This window comes from Chiloscyllium plagiosum, unplaced genomic scaffold (assembly GCF_037043375.1).
Source record: "Chiloscyllium plagiosum isolate Xiang-an unplaced genomic scaffold, Cpla_swu_hap1 HiC_scaffold_22, whole genome shotgun sequence".
In the NCBI taxonomy this organism is placed as follows: Eukaryota; Metazoa; Chordata; class Chondrichthyes; order Orectolobiformes; family Hemiscylliidae; genus Chiloscyllium; species Chiloscyllium plagiosum.
In genome coordinates, this window is record NW_028270160.1 from 2,050,680 (window position 1) to 2,072,231 (window position 21,552).

The 21,552-nt window shown below is 49.6% G+C and overlaps 1 protein-coding gene and 1 long non-coding RNA gene across 3 annotated transcripts in view; one reads left to right on the forward strand and one right to left on the reverse strand.

Moving 5' to 3' along the window:
- The window catches only part of rbm20 (RNA binding motif protein 20), a 325,960-nt gene that overhangs the window by 42,974 nt on the left and 261,434 nt on the right, over positions 1-21,552 (reverse strand). For both annotated transcript variants that reach the window (XM_043713177.2, XM_087998710.1), the window contains exons 6-8: positions 5,008-5,154; positions 3,707-3,838; positions 171-250 (exon numbers count right to left, since the gene is read on the reverse strand). In XM_043713177.2, the coding sequence (XP_043569112.2) occupies positions 171-250; positions 3,707-3,838; positions 5,008-5,154 (359 nt within the window). The remainder of the gene's footprint in view (positions 1-170; positions 251-3,706; positions 3,839-5,007; positions 5,155-21,552) is intronic.
- The window catches only part of LOC148145926 (uncharacterized), a 34,690-nt gene continuing 15,766 nt past the window's right edge, over positions 2,629-21,552 (forward strand). Inside the window, exon 1 of the long non-coding RNA XR_015760861.1 lies at positions 2,629-2,673. This is a non-coding gene — a long non-coding RNA (uncharacterized LOC148145926). The remainder of the gene's footprint in view (positions 2,674-21,552) is intronic.

The following is a 21,552-nucleotide window of genomic DNA, read 5'->3' on the forward strand; positions in this document are numbered from 1 at the left end:
TAAACAAGGCCCTGACTCCCACCGGCCTGCTACTGCCCGGTATATAAACAAGGCCCTGACGCCCACCGACCTGCTACTGCCCGGTATATAAAGGCAGAGGGGTCCGCTTGAGAGTTGAACATGGAGAATAAATAACTGATTAAAAGTATAAATAAATACACCCCCATTACCTGTTCCACTCTTTGTGCATTTCCCTCTCCTTCTGAGAATTAATATCATTGATGATTGAGTCAACGTCTTTTCCTGGTTTCTGAGGAGAGTTTAAGAAAACAAATGCAAATATTACGAATCGATCAGACTTTATTTTTACCCTGACATTCCCTCAGTAAATGATAATTATTTTCTCTTTCAGTTTGTCCGATGATATCCTCAAAGACTGAGACATATTCACACTGAGGGCATTCAACCAAATCTCAGTGATGCCTGGAACTAAACGGAGTGAGGGAACAGCTGGTGATGATGATATATTAATGCAGGAATCATTGTGGCATTGTGGGAATGTCACTAGACGAGGAATCCAGAGCCCCAATTTCATGTTCTTCAGGATATGAGCTCCAATACCCTGATGCCTAGACCCTCACCTGTTCCTATTTTAAAGGTAAGTAAAAGGTGTTGTTTTCCAGGTCCAATTTGATTGGTCAAACTAATTGACCTTAAGTAAAACACACATTATTTTTACACTGCTGTTGAAATACAGTCAAAATAAAAAGTAAAGAATTGGCTCAATGGTAACTCTATCTAAATGCTTAACAAAAAAAATATATGCTAACTACTACTAATTAACTGTTCCAATATAGTAACATCTCATTAACATACTTTTGGCAAATGCAAATTCGGTAAAATCGATTGTCTCACATGCAATTCTAGCAGCAAGAAGAGAACCCCAGCTTTAAGCTGTAACAGAGAGAGGAATAAGACTTTCCACACCGAGCTTCAAGACCCCAGCAACTGCTGAAAGCTAAAACTAAAAATCTTGGTTCTGTGGAAGGTTGACCCCACCCATTCAGGCTGCTTCTATTGTTCAAACTTTTTTTAAAAATCCTCAAGGCCTCACAAACTGTTTATTGGTGCAGATGGCTTGGTACCTCTACCTCAACCTTTCTTCATAAAACAAACAGAACAAAATACAATTCTTAAAGCCATAGTTTCATTAAAACTTTCCAGCAGACTGATTGTGAAATTACAAACATCTCTGTGATGAATTCAGAGCCTGACCAGTTAAGCATTTGTTTTTAAGACTTATAAATCTTATTCTGTTTTTGTTGTAAATCTATAATAGTGAGTTGTGTGGGTTTTTTAAAAAAAATGTTTTATCGAGATCTGTCTCTTGATTGAATTTTAATATAAAAGAGAGGTATTGTATTATCCCAGAGCAGAGTTTTGAACAGTAAGATTGTGTTAACAAAGTGTGTTGTGTTTGTTTTTAGGCTATTTCTGGGTCTGTAGATGGTTAAATAGTCAGAGGTGTCTTTTGTTTGAGATGTGGGAGATCAGGGAGCATTTCAATGCTCCTGGAGACTATATCTGCAGGATGTGTTTCGATGTGAATCCTATCAGATTGCATGGATCAGCCAGAGTGGTAGTTAGAGACCAGGAGGAATTTAGAAGACCAGGCAGTGTAATGGATGGCAGTTTCAGGAAAGGTAGAAAAACCACAGATACAGTAAGGCAGATGGTTTACTGTTAGGAAACATAGTAAAGGTAGGCAGATAGCGTACGATTCTTCTGTGGCTAACCCCATTTCAAACAAGTATGCTGTTTTAGATACTGCATTATGGAACTGAAGGTGGTAGGAGAAGTTATGATACAGATACAGTTTTAAATGGTAGGAACAAACCTGAGGGGCCAAATGGCCTCCTCATGTTTCCATTTCCCAGTGTGCCTGGATGCAACACCACACCAAACTGATTGCTCCAAGGTTCTTGACAGAGGAGCTCTGTCCAAACACTGATTTGTGGGCTAAAACCTTAAAAGTGATTTGTTGCTGAGGAGAAGCATTATAACATAGTTACACGGCCTTTATTCAGTTAATAGCTGAATTAATGAAATGATCACTTTGTGTAACAACACAACTAAGGGAAGTCAACAGGATACCTCTATTTGTTCTGGTCATTGTGAAATTGGAGTGTGAATAGGAAGGGTGGCACTGTCACGGGGTAAACTGTTTTGGAAAGGTATTAGTTCTGCTATTTCTTTTCTCATTTAAGAGGCTGAGTTTATAAAGAGAACAGTAGAGTGAACTCTGAGTGAGACATGACAGGTTTCTCTCCATTCCAGATTAGATCCAAATGTAGAACATGATCCAAGCAGGGAGTTCCAAAGGTGAACGATAGAGCTACATTTGTATTTAATATTTAACAGGCGGCTCTGAATGGGCACCTCCCTTTCCCCAAAAGGCAGTGAGCTCAGTTTCTGATGAACTGATTTAGAGCAAAGGAGGAACAAAATGTGGCATTCAGACCAAGTGGGAATGTTCTGTCTGACACCTAACCGAGAGGCTGTCTCCATAAACTCACAACACACTTCCTCCCCGCCCCCGTCACATCCCCTTACTGATCTCATTTGTCTACCTCTGCTGATTTAGAGACACTCCGAACCAACGAATCAGTGACACAACACAGAAGGACACCACTCTCCCCATGCTATCCATGCTGACATCTCAAAAGGGACAGGGTAAGATTTCTCCTTTGCCAGATATTAGCACATCCTCGGAGTTTTGGGATATTTAAACATTAACGAGTGCTGGGGAGGTTATCTTATGGATTTAAACATTGACAGGTGTTGTTGGATTATCGTGTGGGGTTTAAACATTAACGGTGTTGGGAGATTATCCTGTGGGTTTAAACATTAACGAGTGTTGGGAATTATCCTGTTGCATATTGTACTGTCAGATTGTCCACTGGCACATTACTCACTATTGGATTACCCACTGTCAGATTACCCACTGTAGGATTGTCTCCTGGCACATTGTCCCTGGCACATTGTCCACTGGCACATTGTCCACTGGCAGTTCTTGCAAGGACAAAGTGGAGGTTGGGAGATATCTGGCTATGAGCCTGATACTTAGATGGAGAATGATTGGAGTGTGTTTCTGAGCGGGTTTTGTTCTTGCCCTCCTCATTTTCACTGAAATATTCAGTAAGGTTGGCTGGGAACCTCCAGTTACTGGATCCTTTCCCCCTGAAATGTTCTTCTCTCAGATGTTCACACATTGGAGTTCGCTAACTCCAATGTGGGTGGCACGGTGGCACAGTGGTTAGCACTGCTGCCTCACAGCGCCAGAGACCCGGGTTCAATTCCCGACTCAGGCGACTGACTGTGTGGAGTTTGCATGTTCTCCCCGTGTCTGCGTGGGTTTCCTCCGGATGCTCCGGTTTCCTCCCACAGTCACAAAGATGTGCGGGTCAGGTGAATTGGCCATGCTAACTTGCCCGTAGTGTTAGGTTAAAGGGGTAAATGTAGGGGTATGGGTGGGTTGCGCTTCGGCAGGTCGGTGTGGACTTGTTGGGCCGAAGGGCCTGTTTCCACACTGTAAGTAATCTAATCTAAACTGCCTGCAGCCTGTTCTGCATTCCCACAGCCCCTCGGATTAAACCCAGGCTCAGCTGCAATGACCCATAGCTTGATCAATGCTATATGCGGTATGCCACTGCTACATTTTATTTACTTTTTAACTGTCCGATCATGTGATTCAATGTAAGCTCACCTTCAGCTTGAGTTCCTTGTATTGTTTGGACATGCGGACAAGCAGTTGCTGCTCGTTGATAGCTGGAGGTTTCTGTTGATAGAACTGCACCATTGCCTGAGCTGCCTCATGATATGCCATCTCCAAAAAGGCCTGTAAATCAATGACACAGGGTCAGCTTACAGTCACTGGATCGCTGCACTGCATCACAATGCACTGATGTATCCTGGAAATTCCCACTTTGGGACCTCACATCTTCAACCAGGCCTTGAGGGAGAGCTGCCAGACTGAAACACGGCACACAGGGACAGATGGCAAACCAGTGCAGGGCACAGGACACCTGGGGGGGGAAGGTTTGTGACCAAAATAAAAAGTGAATTTCATGTGTTTGGAAATTCACGATCAAGGTTCACCCAGGTTCAAGATATAAGATAATGGAAGGTTTTCCCTCTGATACTTGCCATCCCATCAGAGCTTGTAGCTAAGTGTGAGGTCAGACACTGAGGGGTACCTGAGCCCTCCACATTGTCTCTCTCTTTGACCCAATGCAGCCAGGATTCAAGTGGAACAATCCAGCCCAGAAATAGGAGCTTTCCAGCTGCTTCCTCACTTCTTAAAGCTCTCAAATATCTGATTGAACAAACTGGAATTGTTCTGGCACTGGGAATAAAAGGTGACTGAGTAGATGTCTTTAAAATAATGAAAGGATTTGAGAAGGTGGACGTGGAGTGGATGCTTTCACGAATGAACTAGTGTAAAATAAAGAGTCATAAATCAAAGGTAGGAAAATTCAGGACACAAACCTTTCCATTGCGAATAATAGGAATAAGGAACTTGCAATACAAAAGGTTATTGAGGTGTATAGATACATTTGAGAAAACGTAGATGAGTACACAAGGGAGAAAGAGCAGGGAAACTGCCACAGGTGAAAAAGGACTATAGGCACCTCTCTCCACGATAGTGAGCCATTGAAGTTAACTACTGCCCAAGAGTGCGGCAAGGGGAAGTGACAGAGCTCCCATGAACTACCCAACAGCAGTACTGGGGTAAATGCAAGTTGTAGGCTTTATTCTGCAACACTCTGGGATAGAGGAGTCGACAGGGCTCAATGTGGAAGGCTGGGTGCAGTCTCAAATGCAGCATTAACCCGGTAAACAACAACCACGCCAAATAGAGAGCTTCTGGCTGGAAATTCTGAGCAACTCTATTGACTTTCCTTTTGAAAAGCTTTAGTATTACAAACATCTCGCTTTAGTTTGGTCAGAATGTTGGATGAGCAGTGTATTCGGGATGAGGCAGTTTGCAGAATTCTGTGTTCACACCTGGTTTGTGGCTCTCATGAGGATATAGTTGGTGACTTTTCCAAACGGGAGTCCAAGATTAATGACGTCATTCTCCGTGCAGCTTCCTTCAGGAAGATTACAGATGTGAACAACTCGGCTCGGTCCAGGCTTCCGTTGTGGAAACATCTAAAAATAAGGAAGATTAGTTTCAGAACAATGGAAAGTGTTATTGTAGAAGATAATCAACTATCAGTCACAAAGGCAAATTCTACATCAGGCAAAACATATTCATTTTTCCAATGGGAAAGAGCAGAATCTTTGTTTTCAGAATTTATCCACCTGTTTATTTATCCATTACTCAGAGTCCCAAATCATAAAGTATCTGGACTGAGCAGAAAAGGAGTAACTGTTCCCATTTGTTTGAAGAATCAGGACTAGAGGTCACCACATCAAAGTGATTGGCAAAATAAAAAGAGACTCACAAGAAAATATTTCCCGACAGAGTAAGAGGTCAGGGATATAGAGTTTGAGAGTGTGGGGGAGTGGTTAGGATCTGAAATGTACTGTCTGAGAGTATGGGGGAGGCAGGTTTAAATGAGGCTTTCAGAATCAAATTGAATAACTATCTAAAGAAGAATATTACAGGTGGGGTATGAAACCAGATGATTTGCTCTTGTAATGAGCCAGTTCAGAAGCGAGCTGAACTGTCGCTATAATATAAAGGGATTACTGCATTATATGTAAAGCAGACATAATATGCATCATCACAGAGAGTGATACCGGCTCATATGATCATGATCTTGTTCCCTTACATCCTTGTCCAGGTCCTTGTTAGATCTTCCTACTGTTAGTCACATTTGTAAATAATTTTCATGTCTTTACTTGACCTCCGCAGACTCTGTAGATTTTTTTTTTGGCAAAACAACAAGCCCAAGAATAGATTAAGACAAAGACAGCAACAGCCAATGATGGTGGAGTCTCCTTCCATTTGTAAATCACCACTTCAGTCAAATTGTCTTTACACATTTCACCTCCAAATCCACTTGCACAAAGCACAAAGTATTCCTGCCTTTACATTTGGCTGGATTCACATTTCCAAAGTCAATTTGTCATTGGGGACAGCATCATCTCAAGGATCACTGCAGCTCGAAAGAAAGGCCCATCACTATCTTCTGATAGTAATTAGGAATGGACAATAAAAGCAAATTTTCCAGAATTCCCTACATCCTGACAACAACTTCATTTTAAAGTTGGAACTAATTATGAGTTTTGGGTCAGACAGTAGCTGAATGGTGGCCCTCTTGGCGTGATAACAAAAATTTATTTTTATTGTGAGGGTTTTACGATTGGAGAGAGCAAAAATGATTTTTTGTTTGCTCTTTGGTTTAAAATGATCAAGGATTGATTTGAGCTTAAAAAATCCCAGAGACTGAGAATGCTTTTGGGGTACTTCAGGAAAGTCCTGGCTGGTGCTAGTTGTAAGACCATTTCTCCACAAGAAAGGAGTTAGTAAGAAGTTGGTAGAAGTTAGAAGGAAATTGGTCACCACAGTTTTAATTTGTGAATTCCAGACCAGAAGTGTTTGATTATAAACCTGAAAGGATTATTTGAAGCTAAGAAAGTTTAGAAATTAAAAGGAACAGTATTGGAATCCTGTAAAGCAATGGTTTTGGGAATAGATAAGAATTTGTTCCACAATGTGTTTTGAAATTTTTCAAATTGTGGTATATGTAAAAAGCTTAGTTTATTCTATTTTAGTTTATTCTATTTGTAACAAACTTCTGTTTTATTGTCAAAATGAAAGCTTTTTTCATCCATTCGCAGGATGAGGGTGTTGCTGGCTGGGCCAGCATTTATTGTCCATTCCTAATTCACCCAGAGGGCAGTTAAGAGCCAACCACATTGCTGTGGGTCTGCAGTCACATATAGGCCAGACCAGGTAAGGATGGCAATTTCCTTCCCGAGAGGATATTAGTGAAATAGGTGGGTTCACTTGGTTCGAACCTAGGTCCTGAGAATATTATCTGGCTCTCTAGGTTAACAATCCAGTAATAATATAACTCGGCCATCATCTCCCCTAGAAACATTTGCAACATTGCATGTTTATATCTGTGAAAGTCAACTCTGTTAAATAAAACACAACAAACTATGATCTATCAAGCCAGATTTCTGTCTGGGACCTGATTTGCATAGAACATAGAACAGTACAATACAGGAACTGGCCCTTCAGACACCATGTCTGTGCCAACCATGATGTTATTCTAAAATAACACCATCTGCCTGCACATGGTCCATATCTCTCTATTCTCTGACAGTTCATGTCTCTATCTAAATGCCTTTTAAACTTTGTCATCATATCTGTGTTGACCATGTCCCCATCTACCACACAGTCCAATAATGACATCAGCTAGCATCAGAATAGCCCAGTCAAACAGCTGGGGACATTTTAACATCTAAAAGGCAAATTAATGGTTGGGTTTCCTATTTATATTTCAATTCTAGTTCTCCTGAGAAGATTTAATAGCATTTCCTATGACTCTTTTTAGGAAATTGGTCTATGACAGGAACAAAAGTGAACTTGAAGTGAGTGGGAAACTAATTTTTTCAATGAACGTGATCAACTTTCTGTTGAAGTTCATAGAACAACACTTCAACTCTTTTTGTAAGCTTATTTCCTATTCTGATGTTCCTTTTACTCAGATTGAAGTTCAAAATCTTGACAATATTTTCTAAATCAATGGAAACAGGCCTGTTTCAGTCCAAGCGGTGAATTGTGTGGATGAGACAGAACGCCCCTGGTGCTCACCTTCCACCCTACCACCCTTCGCCTAAACCAAATCATCCGCCGACATTTCCGCCACCCCCAAAAAGACCCCACCACCAGGGATATATTTCCCTCCCCACCCCTTTCCGCCTTCCGCAAAGACCGTTCCCTCCGTGACTACCTGGTCAGGTCCACGCCCCCCTACAACCCACCCTCCCATCCTGGCACTTTCCCCTGCCACCGCAGGAATTGTAAAACCTGCGTCCACACCTCCTCCCTCACCTCTATCCAAGGCCCTAAAGGAGCCTTCCACATCCATCAAAGTTTTACCTGCACATCCACCAATATCATTTATTGTATCCGTTGCTCCCGATACGGTCTCCTCTATATTGGGGAGACTGGATGCCTCCTTGCAGAGCGCTTTAGGGAACATCTCCGGGACACCCGCACCAATCAACCACACCGCCCTGTAGCCCAACATTTCAACTCCCCCTCCCACTCTGCTGAGGACATGGAGGTCCTGGGCCTCCTTCACTACCGCTCCCTCACCACCAGACGCCTGGAGGAAAAACGCCTCATCTTCCGCCTCAGAACACTTCAACCCCAGGGCATCAATGTGGACTTCAACAGTTTCCTCATTTCCCCTTCCCCCACCTCACCCTAGTTCCAAACTTCCAGCTCAGCACTGTCCCCATGACTTGTCCGTACTTGTCCTACCTGCCTATCTCCTTTTCCACCTATCCACTCCACCCTCTCCTCCCTGACCTATCACCTTCATCCCCTCCCCCACTCACCCATTGTACTCTATGCTACTTTCTCCCCACCCCCACCCTCCTCTAGCTTATCTCTCCACGCTTCAGCTCTCTGCCTTTATTCCTGATGAAGGGCTTTTGCCCGAAACGTCGATTTTACTGCTCCTCGGATGCTGCCTGAACTGCTGTGCTCTTCCAGCACCACTAATCCAGAATCTGGTTTCCAGCATCTGCAGTCATTGTTTTTACCTGGATGGTGAGTACTCTACCCTGACAACTGTTTATAATCGTCCAATAACTTTCAGGATAAATTTATTTTGGTGATAGCTCAGAAGTTACAGATTTCTGAATTCAACATCAAAACTCATCACACTGAGATATCTGGGGTTATCTGTTTAGCTCCGTAATTAATATTTACCACATCTTTCACTTGTGAAGGATTAAGGAAAATACAAAGAGTGACAAGTTAAGAACAAAACTTATACTTTGGAAGGGTAAATGAAAACAAAGGGGATGGAACATTTGAGCAGAAAAATGATATCCAAGATGTTTGCATTCAAGACTCTCAGACACTTTGAAATCTGTTATTTAGTTTTAAATCATTTGAATGAATCAAAATGAAAAAATCTTCCAGCAATTGTTTCCAATGGTGTTTGTACAACTATCAGGCCAAATCAAAAGTAGCTGCTGATTAACAGCAAGGTCCTTCTTTTGTTATTCATTATTTACTGAAATCTATGTTGATAAGAATCTGAGATTGTAGTTGTCCTCCCAGAAAGTATTATTTTCTTTAATCAAGTCTCACCCAGTTTCCCTCACAATCTGAGGAAATTTAACAAGTGCCAAGGGAGAGTGAGTAATGTTCCATCCTGGGATTACAGTGATACTCTCTGCTCATTCCTGGTGCTGAGACCAAAGCTGATATGCAGCATCGTTTTAGAAACAAGACTCGAACCTTCTTGCTGAAGTTTGAGCTCTTTGTTGACTGGTGCTTGGTCTGTCATCAACCAAATCTTTCTGATCTTTGCTTTAGGGATGGGAAGCCTTTGTGAATCTTAAGAAACTTTTAAAATAAGTGTCTGAAGTAAATCAACTGCACTTTGAAATGTCATAACGTGCAAGGCCAAGGGAATAGTGTTGGAGAGTGTGGTTAGTGTTGGTTTGATGCAGCTTTGGCAGAATGGATTCAGTCGGCTGCAGGGCCCTTTCTCTTCTGGACGATTCGATGCATTGGGATTCTTAAAATGAAAAATTGACATTTCTGAAGTAAAACTTTACTAATTGCCAGATGTCTCTAGTAGATTGCATACTTTACATACATCAAAGTAAAAATCTGTGCTTTGTGTTTATGTATCTATAGAAAAAGAAACAAAATTAAAACAGACCACACTCTGAATTACTGGACTTTTAAGATTTTTGACCATCTTTAAAATAAACTAGTAATTAAGATGTGCAGAATGAAGATAATTATGTCAGGTACTGCATTTTTGCGATTAAAACAGCATCCAATAGGAGAATCAGAATAATTTATCATCTCCACTTAATTAAGAACGATGAGAACCGCAGAACCTGCTGCTCAAATGTACTTGTAGCCATGAAGTCACCCTCACACACGGTGCTTCTGAACAACATCGACATTGTCATTTGTAAAGAGTGGCAACTGATAAGCTTCTCGCCCTCACAATGAAAACATGGTTTTTGGTTTCCTTGAATAGTTTATGTTAATATTTTCATGTAAATTATGCTATTATTATTTTCATGTTGATGTATTGGAGGAGGTTGGTAGGGAGGAACTGTTAAAGACTGACGTTGCTCTGCAAGTTGAAGGTTGTAGACCCTGCTGTTTCCATGGGAAACCCACCGACTCCCACAGCTAGCCTGCACAGAGGTCCCTCAGTCTCTGTTGCATTTGTTCTGATGATGGCTACTTCGACAAGGGAGTCTCCAAAATGTCCACCTTGTTCCTCTATTCCTGATGAAGGGCTTTTGCCCGAAACATCGATTTTCCTGCTCCTCGGATGCTGCCTGAACTGCTGTGCTCTTCCAGCACCACTCTAATCCAGAATCTGGTTTCCAGCATCTGCAGTCATTGTTTTTACCACCTTGTTCCTCAGCCAAGGATTCCCTAGAACAGGCATTAACAGAGCCCTCAGCCAGGTCTGACCCATCTCCCACACTTTGCCCTCAACCCCACCCCTCCCTCACACAACAGCGATAGGAATCCCCTGCCACTACATCAGCATCCACACTTTTAACTGCCACTTCCACCACTTCCAGCAAGATGCCACCATCAGACACATATTTCCCTTCCCTTCCTTAGCGGCTTTCTGCAAGGATTGTTCCCTCGAGGGAATCCTGGCCCACTCCTGAAGTCTCAACAGCAACCCCCCCCCCCCTCCCCCAGCCCCACATCACCCTCCCCTGAAACCACTGAAGGAGTAACACCTGCCCATTCACCTCCTCCCTCCTCAGTATCCAAGGGCCCAAACATACCTTCCAGGTGAAGCAGCACTTTCCCTGCACTTCCCACAATCTAGTCGACTGCATTCGCTGCTCCCAATGTGCTCTCCTCTACACTGGGGGAGCGAAGCATAGACTGGATGACCACTTCACAGAAGGCCTATGTCCTGTCTGCAAACAAGACCCTGAACTTCCAGCTGCCTGCCATGTCAACACACCACTAACCAACATCTCTGAATCAAACTCAAAACCTTCCATAGAAGGGTCACTGAATCCAAGCATTAACTCAGATTTCTCTCCACAGATGCTGCCAGACCTGCTGAGTTTTTCCAGCAATTTCTGTTTTAGATTCAAAGCATTAATCAGTCTTTACCTTCCAGAAATGATGGTTCTGTTCCACATTTTCACCATTTGGTTTTTTTTGGGGGAGGGGAATTTGTCTAAATCTCCAGAATTTGAGATTTTCTCTGTATCATTGGAAATACAGCATGGCTTGCAACTGTTCATAAGACAGCTCCCCATCACCTTCTCAATAAGCCCTGGTCAGCCAGCAACTCCCACATCCTCCCTATTTCTCCCTTTTTTTAGCTTTGACAAAGGGTCAGTTAGACTCGAAACGTCAGCTCTTTTCTCTCCTTACAGATGCTGCCAGACCTGCTGAGATTTTCCAGCATTTTCTCTTTTGGTTTCAGACTCCAGCATCCGCAGTAATTTGCTTTTAACTCCCACATCCCGTGAGTGAATTTAAAAATCAATATGTTTATATAAAGCAGCTGTGGATCACAGGAATGTGGGTTGAGGAAGTCTATATTTTGAGATGTCTCAAAGAGAAATGCAGATTATTTTACTGCCTGACACTGCACATACTGCCACTTGTGTTCTCTGGCTGATTGAACAGATTCCAATGCCAGTGAGTGTGAGGAGCTGCAGAATTAGGATCGAGTAGGGTCCTGGATTAAAGGTGAAACAGCCTCCAGCAGTGTCTTTAAGGCTGGTTGGACCCCTCAACAACTGAGTTCATGGGGGGAGGGGTCGCCTGTTTGTACAGGAATATTGAAGATGAGATCTTTGAGCTGATGTTGCACCCAGCCCTGTAAGGAAACTTCCACAGGGAAAACCAAGATAAGCCCCAAGTACAGTACAACTGGGGCAGGGAAACAGACCAGTCTGTGGGCAGGGTAACAGGCCAGTCTGTGGGGAGGGTAACAGGTGAGTCTGTGGGCAGGGAAACAGGCCAGTCTGAGGGGAGGGTAACAGGCCAGTCTGAGGGGAGGGTAACAGGCCAGTCTGTGGGCAGAGAAACAGGCCAGTCTGTGGGGAGGGTAACAGGCCAGTCTGTGGGCAGGGAAACAGGCCAGTCTGAGGGGAGGGTGACAGACCAGTCTGTGGGCAGGGAAACAGGCCAGTCTGTGGGGAGGGTAACAGGCCAATCTGTGGGCAGGGAAACAGGCCAGTCTGTGGGCAGAAAAACAGGCCAGTCCGTGGGCAGGGTAACAGGCCAGTCTGAGGGGAGGGTAACAGGCCAGTCTGTGGGCAGGGAAACAGGCCAGTCTGAGGGGATCGTAACAGGCCAGTCTGTGGGGAATGTAACAGGCCAGTCTGTCCGGAGGGTAACAGGCCAGTTTGTCCGAAGGGTAATAGGCCAGTCTGTGGGCAGGGGAACAGGCCAGTCTGTGGGTAGGGTAACAGGCCAGTCTGTGGGGAAGGAAACAGGCCAGTCTGTGGGCAGTGTAACAGGCCAGTCTGTGGGCAGGGTAACAGGCCAGTCTGTGGGGAAGGAAACAGGCCAGTCTGTGGGGAGGGAAACAGGCCAGTCTGTGGGGAGGAAAACAGGCCAGTCTGAGGGGAGGGTAACAGGCCAGTCAGTGGGCAGGGTAACAGGCCAGTCTGTGGGCAGGGTAACAGGTCAGTCTGTGGGCAGGGTAACAGGTCAGTCTGTGGGCAGGGTAACAGGTGAGTCTGTGGGCAGGGTAACAGGTCAGTCTGTGGGAAGGGTAACAGGCCAGTCTGTGGGCAGGGTAACAGGTCAGTCTGTGGGAAGGGTAACAGGCCAGTCTGTGGGCAGGGAAACAGGTCAGTCTGTGGGCAGGGTAACAGGCCGGTCTGTGAGGAGCGTAACAGACCAGTCTGTGGGGAGGGTAACAGGCCAGTCTGTGGGCAGGGTAACAGGACAGTCTGTGGGCAGGGAAACAGGTCAGTCTGTGGGCAGGGTAACAGGTCAGTCTGTGGGCAGGGTAACAGGCCAGTCTGTGGGCAGGGAAACAGGTCAGTCTGTGGGAAGGGTAACAGGCCAGTCTGTGGGCAGGGTAACAGGCAAGTCTGTGTCAAAGGAAACATGCCAGTCTGTGTCGAGGGATAAAGGCCAGTCTGTGGGGAGGGTAACAGGCCAGTCTGTGTCGAGGGAAACAGGCCAGTCTGTGGGGAGGGTAACAGGCCAGTCTGTGGGGAGGGTAACAGGCCAGTCTGTGGGCACAGTAACAGGCCAGGCTGTGGGCCGGGAAACAGGCCAGTCTGTGGGCAGGGTAACAGGCAGGTCTGTGGGCAGGGAAACAGGCCAGTAGGTGGGAAGGGTAACAGACCAGTCTGTGGGCAGAGAAACAGGTCAGTCTGTGGGCAGGGAAACAGGCCAAACTGTGGGCAGGGTAACAGGCCAGTCTGTGGGCAGGGTAACAGGCAAGTCTGTGGGGAGGGTAACAGGCCAGTCTGTGGGCAGGGTAACAGGCAAGTCTGTGGGGAGGATAATAGGCCAGTCTGTGGGCAGGGTAACAGGCCAGTCTGTGGGGAGGGTAACAGGCCAGTCTGTGGGCATGGAAACAGGCCAGTCTGTGGAGATGGAAACAGGCCGGTCTGTTGGCAGGGTAACAGGCCATTCTGTGGGCAGGGTAACAGGCCAGTCTTTGGGGAGGGTAACAGGCCAGTCTGTGGGGAGGGTAATAGGCCAGTCTGTGGGCAGGGTAACAGGTCAGTCTGTGGGGAGGGTAATAGGCCAGTCTGTGGCCAGGGTAACAGGCCAGTCTGTGGGGAGGGTAACAGGCCAGTCTGTGGGCAGGGAAACAGGCCAGTCTGTGGAGATGGAAACAGGTCGGTCTGTTGGCAGGGTAACAGGCCAGTCTGTGAGCAGGGTAACAGGTCAGTCTGTGGGCAGAGAAACAGGCCAGTTGTGGGTTGGGAAACAGGCGAGTCTGTGGGCAGGGTAACAGGCCAGTCTGTCGGGAGGGTAACAGACCAGTCTATGGGTAGGGAAACAGGCCAGTCTGTGGGCATGGTAACAGGCCAGTCTGTGGGCAGGGTAACAGGCGGGTCTGTTGGCAGGGTAACAGGCCAGTCTGTGGGTAGGGTAACAGGCCAGTCTGTGGGGAGGGTAATAGGCCAGTCTGTGGGCAGGGTAACAGGCCAGTCTGTGGGGAGGGTAATAGGCCAGTCTGTGGGCAGGGTAACAGGCCAGTCTGTGGGGAGAGTAACAGGCCAGTCTGTTGGCAGGGTAACAGGCCAGTCTGTGAGCAGGGTAACAGGCCAGTCTGTTGGCAGGGTAATAGGCGGGTCTGTTGGCAGGGTAACAGGCCAGTCTGTGGGTAGGGTAACAGGCCAGTCTGTGGGGAGGGTAATAGGCGGGTCTGTTGGCAGGGTAACAGGCCAGTCTGTGGGTAGGGTAACAGGCCAGTCTGTGGGGAGGGTAATAGGCCAGTCTGTGGGCAGGGTAACAGGCCAGTCTGTGGGGAGAGTAATAGGCCAGTCTGTGGGCAGGGTAACAGGCCAGTCTGTGGGGAGGGTAACAGGCCAGTCTGTGGTGAGGGTAACAGGCCAGTCTGTGGAGATGGAAACAGGCCGGTCTGTTGGCAGGGTAACAGTCCAGTCTGTGGGCAAGGTAACAGGTCAGTCTGTGGGTAGGGAAACAGGCCAGTCTGTGGGTAGGGTAACAGGCCAGTCTGTGGGTAGGGTAACAGGCCAGTCTGTGGGGAGGGTAACAGGCCAGTCAGTGGGCAGGGTAACAGGCCAGTCTGTGGGCAGGGTAACAGGTCAGTCTGTGGGCAGGGTAACAGGTCAGTCTGTGGGCAGGGTAACAGGTGAGTCTGTGGGCAGGGTAACAGGTCAGTCTGTGGGAAGGGTAACAGGCCAGTCTGTGGGCAGGGTAACAGGTCAGTCTGTGGGAAGGGTAACAGGCCAGTCTGTGGGCAGGGAAACAGGTCAGTCTGTGGGCAGGGTAACAGGCCGGTCTGTGAGGAGCGTAACAGACCAGTCTGTGGGGAGGGTAACAGGCCAGTCTGTGGGCAGGGTAACAGGACAGTCTGTGGGCAGGGAAACAGGTCAGTCTGTGGGCAGGGTAACAGGTCAGTCTGTGGGCAGGGTAACAGGCCAGTCTGTGGGCAGGGAAACAGGTCAGTCTGTGGGAAGGGTAACAGGCCAGTCTGTGGGCAGGGTAACAGGCAAGTCTGTGTCAAAGGAAACATGCCAGTCTGTGTCGAGGGATAAAGGCCAGTCTGTGGGGAGGGTAACAGGCCAGTAGGTGGGAAGGGTAACAGACCAGTCTGTGGGCAGAGAAACAGGTCAGTCTGTGGGCAGGGAAACAGGCCAAACTGTGGGCAGGGTAACAGGCCAGTCTGTGGGCAGGGTAACAGGCAAGTCTGTGGGGAGGATAATAGGCCAGTCTGTGGGCAGGGTAACAGGCCAGTCTGTGGGGAGGGTAACAGGCCAGTCTGTGGGCACAGTAACAGGCCAGGCTGTGGGCCGGGAAACAGGCCAGTCTGTGGGCAGGGTAACAGGCAGGTCTGTGGGCAGGGAAACAGGCCAGTAGGTGGGAAGGGTAACAGACCAGTCTGTGGGCAGAGAAACAGGTCAGTCTGTGGGCAGGGAAACAGGCCAAACTGTGGGCAGGGTAACAGGCCAGTCTGTGGGCAGGGTAACAGGCAAGTCTGTGGGGAGGATAATAGGCCAGTCTGTGGGCAGGGTAACAGGCCAGTCTGTGGGGAGGGTAACAGGCCAGTCTGTGGGCATGGAAACAGGCCAGTCTGTGGAGATGGAAACAGGCCGGTCTGTTGGCAGGGTAACAGGCCATTCTGTGGGCAGGGTAACAGGCCAGTCTTTGGGGAGGGTAACAGGCCAGTCTGTGGGGAGGGTAATAGGCCAGTCTGTGGGCAGGGTAACAGGTCAGTCTGTGGGGAGGGTAATAGGCCAGTCTGTGGCCAGGGTAACAGGCCAGTCTGTGGGGAGGGTAACAGGCCAGTCTGTGGGCAGGGAAACAGGCCAGTCTGTGGAGATGGAAACAGGTCGGTCTGTTGGCAGGGTAACAGGCCAGTCTGTGAGCAGGGTAACAGGTCAGTCTGTGGGCAGAGAAACAGGCCAGTTGTGGGTTGGGAAACAGGCGAGTCTGTGGGCAGGGTAACAGGCCAGTCTGTCGGGAGGGTAACAGACCAGTCTATGGGTAGGGAAACAGGCCAGTCTGTGGGCATGGTAACAGGCCAGTCTGTGGGCAGGGTAACAGGCGGGTCTGTTGGCAGGGTAACAGGCCAGTCTGTGGGTAGGGTAACAGGCCAGTCTGTGGGGAGGGTAATAGGCCAGTCTGTGGGCAGGGTAACAGGCCAGTCTGTGGGGAGGGTAATAGGCCAGTCTGTGGGCAGGGTAACAGGCCAGTCTGTGGGGAGAGTAACAGGCCAGTCTGTTGGCAGGGTAACAGGCCAGTCTGTGAGCAGGGTAACAGGCCAGTCTGTTGGCAGGGTAACAGGCCAGTCTGTGGGCAGGGTAATAGGCGGGTCTGTTGGCAGGGTAACAGGCCAGTCTGTGGGTAGGGTAACAGGCCAGTCTGTGGGGAGGGTAATAGGCCAGTCTGTGGGCAGGGTAACAGGCCAGTCTGTGGGGAGAGTAATAGGCCAGTCTGTGGGCAGGGTAACAGGCCAGTCTGTGGGGAGGGTAACAGGCCAGTCTGTGGGGAGGGTAACAGGCCAGTCTGTGGTGAGGGTAACAGGCCAGTCTGTGGAGATGGAAACAGGCCGGTCTGTTGGCAGGGTAACAGTCCAGTCTGTGGGCAAGGTAACAGGTCAGTCTGTGGGTAGGGAAACAGGCCAGTCTGTGGGTAGGGTAACAGGCCAGTCTGTGGGGAGGGTAACAGGCCAGTCTGTGGAGATGGAAACAGGCCGGTCTGTTGGCAGGGTAACAGGCCATTCTGTGGGCAGGGTAACAGGCCAGTCTTTGGGGAGGGTAACAGGCCAGTCTGTGGGGAGGGTAATAGGCCAGTCTGTGGGCAGGGTAACAGGTCAGTCTGTGGGGAGGGTAATAGGCCAGTCTGTGGCCAGGGTAACAGGCCAGTCTGTGGGGAGGGTAACAGGCCAGTCTGTGGGCAGGGAAACAGGCCAGTCTGTGGAGATGGAAACAGGCCGGTCTGTTGGCAGGGTAACAGGCCAGTCTGTGAGCAGGGTAACAGGTCAGTCTGTGGGCAGAGAAACAGGCCAGTTGTGGGTTGGGAAACAGGTGAGTCTGTGGGGAGGGTAACAGACCAGTCTGTGGGGAGGGTAACAGACCAGTCTGTGGGCAGGGTAACAGGCCAGTCTGTGGGCAGGGTAACAGGCCAGTCTGTGGGCAGGGTAACAGGCCAGTCTGTGGGCAGGTTAACAGGCCAGTCTGTGGGCAGGTTAACAGGCCAGTCTGTGGGCAGGGTAACAGGTGGGTCTGTGGGCAGGGTAACAGGTGAGTCTGTGGGCAGGGTAACAGACCAGTCTGTGGGCAGGGTAACAGGTGAGTCTGTGGGCTGGGTAACAGACCAGTCTGTCGGGAGGGTAACAGGCCAGTCTGTGGGCAGGGTAACAGCCAGTCTGTGGGGAGAGTAACAGGCCAGTCTGTGGGGAGGGTAACAGGCCAGTCTGTGGGCAGGGTAACAGGCCAGTCTGTGGGGAGCGTAACAGGCCAGTCTGTGGGCAGGGTGAGTCTGTGGGCAGGGCAACAGTCCAATCTGTGGGGAGGGTAACAGCCAGTCTGTGGGGAGGGTAACAGGCCAGTCTGTGGGGAGGGTAACAGGCCAGTCTGTGGGCAGGTAACAGGCCAGTCTGTGGGCAGGGTAACAGGTCAGTCTGTGGGCAGGGTAACAGGCCAGTCTTTGGGGAGGGTAACAGGCCAGTCTGTGGGGAGGGTAATAGGCCAGTCTGTGGGCAGGGTAACAGGTCAGTCTTTGGGGAGGGTAACAGGCCAGTCTGTGGGGAGGGTAATAGGCCAGTCTGTGGGCAGGGTAACAGGTCAGACTGTGGGGAGGGTAATAGGCCAGTCTGTGGCCAGGGTAACAGGCCAGTCTGTGGGCAGGGTAACAGGCCAGTCTGTGGGCAGGGAAACAGGCCAGTCTGTGGAGATGGAAACAGGCCGGTCTGTTGGCAGGGTAACAGGCCAGTCTGTGAGCAGGGTAACAGGTCAGTCTGTGGGCAGAGAAACAGGCCAGTTGTGGGTTGGGAAACAGGTGAGTCTGTGGGGAGGGTAACAGACCAGTCTGTGGGGAGGGTAACAGACCAGTCTGTGGGCAGGGTAACAGGCCAGTCTGTGGGCTGGGTAACAGGCCAGTCTGTGGGTAGGGTAACAGGCCAGTCTGTGGGGAGGGTAACAGGCCAGTCTGTGGGCAGGGTAACAGGCCAGTCTGTGGGGAGGGTAACAGGCCAGTCTGTGGGCAGGGTAACAGACCAGTCTGTGGGCAGGGTAACAGGCCAGTCTGTGGGCAGGGTAACAGGCCAGTCTGTGGGCAGGTTAACAGGCCAGTCTGTGGGCAGGGTAACAGGTGGGTCTGTGGGCAGGGTAACAGGCCAGTCTGTGGGCAGGGTAACAGGTGGGTCTGTGGGCAGGGTAACAGGCCTGTCTGTGGGCAGGGTAACAGACCAGTCTGTGGGGAGGGTAACAGACCAGTCTGTGGGCAGGGTAACAGGCCAGTCTGTGGGCAGGGTAACAGGCCAGTCTGTGGGCAGGGTAACAGGTGAGTCTGTGGGCAGGTTAACAGGCCAGTCTGTGGGCAGGGTAACAGGTGGGTCTGTGGGCAGGGTAACAGGCCAGTCTGTGGGCAGGGTAACAGACCAGTCTGTGGGCAGGGTAACAGGCCAGTCTGTGGGCAGGGTAACAGGCCAGTCTGTGGGCAGGGTAACAGGCCAGTCTGTGGGCAGGTTAACAGGCCAGTCTGTGGGCAGGTTAACAGGCCAGTCTGTGGGCAGGGTAACAGGTGGGTCTGTGGGCAGGGTAACAGGCCAGTCTGTGGGCAGGGTAACAGGCCAGTCTGTGGGCAGGTTAACAGGCCAGTCTGTGGGCAGGTTAACAGGCCAGTCTGTGGGCAGGGTAACAGGTGGGTCTGTCGGGAGGGTAACAGGACAGTCTGTGGCCAGGGTAACAGGTGAGTCTGTGGGCAGGGTAACAGGACAGTCTGTGGGCAGGGTAACAGGTGAGTCTGTGGGCAGGGTAACAGGTGAGTCTGTGGGCAGGGTAACAGGACAGTCTGTGGGCAGGGTAACAGGTGAGTCTGTGGGCAGGGTAACAGGTGAGTCTGTGGCCAGGGTAACAGGTGAGTCTGTGGGCAGGGTAACAGGACAGTCTGTGGGCAGGGTAACAGGTGAGTCTGTTGGCAGGGTAACAGTCCAATCTGTCGGGAGGGTAACAGGACAGTCTGTGGGCAGGGTAACAGGACAGTCTGTGGGCAGGGTAACAGGTGAGTCTGTGGGCAGGGTAACAGGACAGTCTGTGGGCAGGGTAACAGGCCAGTCTGTGGGCATGGTAACAGGCCAGTCTGTGGCCAGGGTAACAGGTGAGTCTGTGGCCAGGGTAACAGGTGAGTCTGTGGGCAGGGTAACAGGTGAGTCTGTGAGCAGGGTAACAGGACAGTCTGTGGGCAGGGAAACAGGCCAGTCTGTGGGCAGGGTAACAGGTGAGTCTGTGGGCAGGGTAACAGGTGAGTCTGTGGGCAGGGTAACAGGCCAGTCTGTGGCCAGGGTAACAGGTGCGTCTGTGGGCAGGGTAGCAGGCCAGTCTGTGGGCTGGGTAACAGGCCAGTCTGTGGGCAGGGTAACAGCCAGTCTGTGGGGAGAGTAACAGGCCAGTCTGTGGGCAGGGTAACAGGTGAGTCTGTGGGCTGGGTAACAGACCAGTCTGTCGGGAGGGTAACAGGCCAGTCTGTGGGCAGGGTAACAGCCAGTCTGTGGGGAGAGTAACAGGCCAGTCTGTGGGGAGGGTAACAGGCCAGTCTGTGGGCAGGGTAACAGGCCAGTCTGTGGGGAGCGTAACAGGCCAGTCTGTGGGCAGGGTGAGTCTGTGGGCAGGGCAACAGTCCAATCTGTGGGGAGGGTAACAGCCAGTCTGTGGGGAGGGTAACAGGCCAGTCTGTGGGGAGGGTAACAGGCCAGTCTGTGGGCAGGTAACAGGCCAGTCTGTGGGCAGGGTAACAGGTCAGTCTGTGGGCAGGGTAACAGGCCAGTCTGTGGGCAGGGTAACAGGTGAGTCTGTGGGCAGGGTAACAGGTGAGTCTGTGGGCAGGGTAACAGGTGAGTCTGTGGGGAGCGTAACAGGCCAGTCTGTGGGCAGGGTAACAGGCCAGTTTGTGAGCAGGGTAACAGGCCAGTTTGTGGGCAGGGTAACAGGCCAGTCTGTGGGCAATGTAACAGGTGAGTCTGTGGGCAGGGGAACAGTCGAGTCTGTGGGCAGGGTAACAGGCCAGTCTGTGGGCAATGTAACAGGTGAGTCTGTGGCCAGGGTAACAGGTGAGTCTGTGGGCAGGGTAACAGGCCAGTCTGTGGGGAGGGTAACAGCCAGTCTGTGGGCAGGGAAACAGGCCAGTCTGTGGGCAGGGAAACAGGTCAGTCTGTGGGCAGGGTAACAGGCCAGTCTGTGGGCAGGGTAACAGGCCAGTCTGTGGCCAGGGTAACAGGTGAGTCTGTGGGCAGGTTAACATGCCAGTCTGTGGGTAGGGTAACAGGCCAGTCTGTGGCCAGGGTAACAGGCCAGTCTGTGGGCAGGGTTACAGTCCAGTCTGTGGGGAGGGTAACAGGCCAGTCTATGGGGAGCATAACAGGCCAGTCTGTGGGCAGGGTAACAGGCCAGTCTGTGGAGCCCAGCCTCCAGACTGACGACCCCCATCCCCACCGTGCACAACAGCACTAACACTGAGAGGTTGTTTTAATGGCTGAGACATCAGGGTGTTGGGTGAGACAGTCTCATGGGACAGGGCTGTCGGTCTGTATGGAACCAAGACCAGGAGAAACTTCCTCTGTCAGAACGTTGTGAATCTTTAGAGTTCTCTATCACAGACGGTTGGGAAAGCTCCACTGCAGACTACAGTTAGTGTTTGTGTGGTCAGATGCTTTTCTCTTTCAGTGAATTAAGGAAATTTGAGAAGAGATGGGAGAGTGGAACGCAGGTCTGATAGTGCAGTGGAACAGGTTACGGTGAATATATGGTCAATACCCTGCCCACATGATCAGCAGAAAGGGACCATATGTAATAATGTTCACCATATTTGAATAAGACCTTTATGTTAATACAGCAAAACTCATGTGATATTTTGAATCCTTGAATATTTTGATACCAGCCTCTCTCTGGAAACCATCCTCAGTGTCAAGACCATCCACAATAATATCAACCATAGCAGCAGCTCAATCTGCTGAG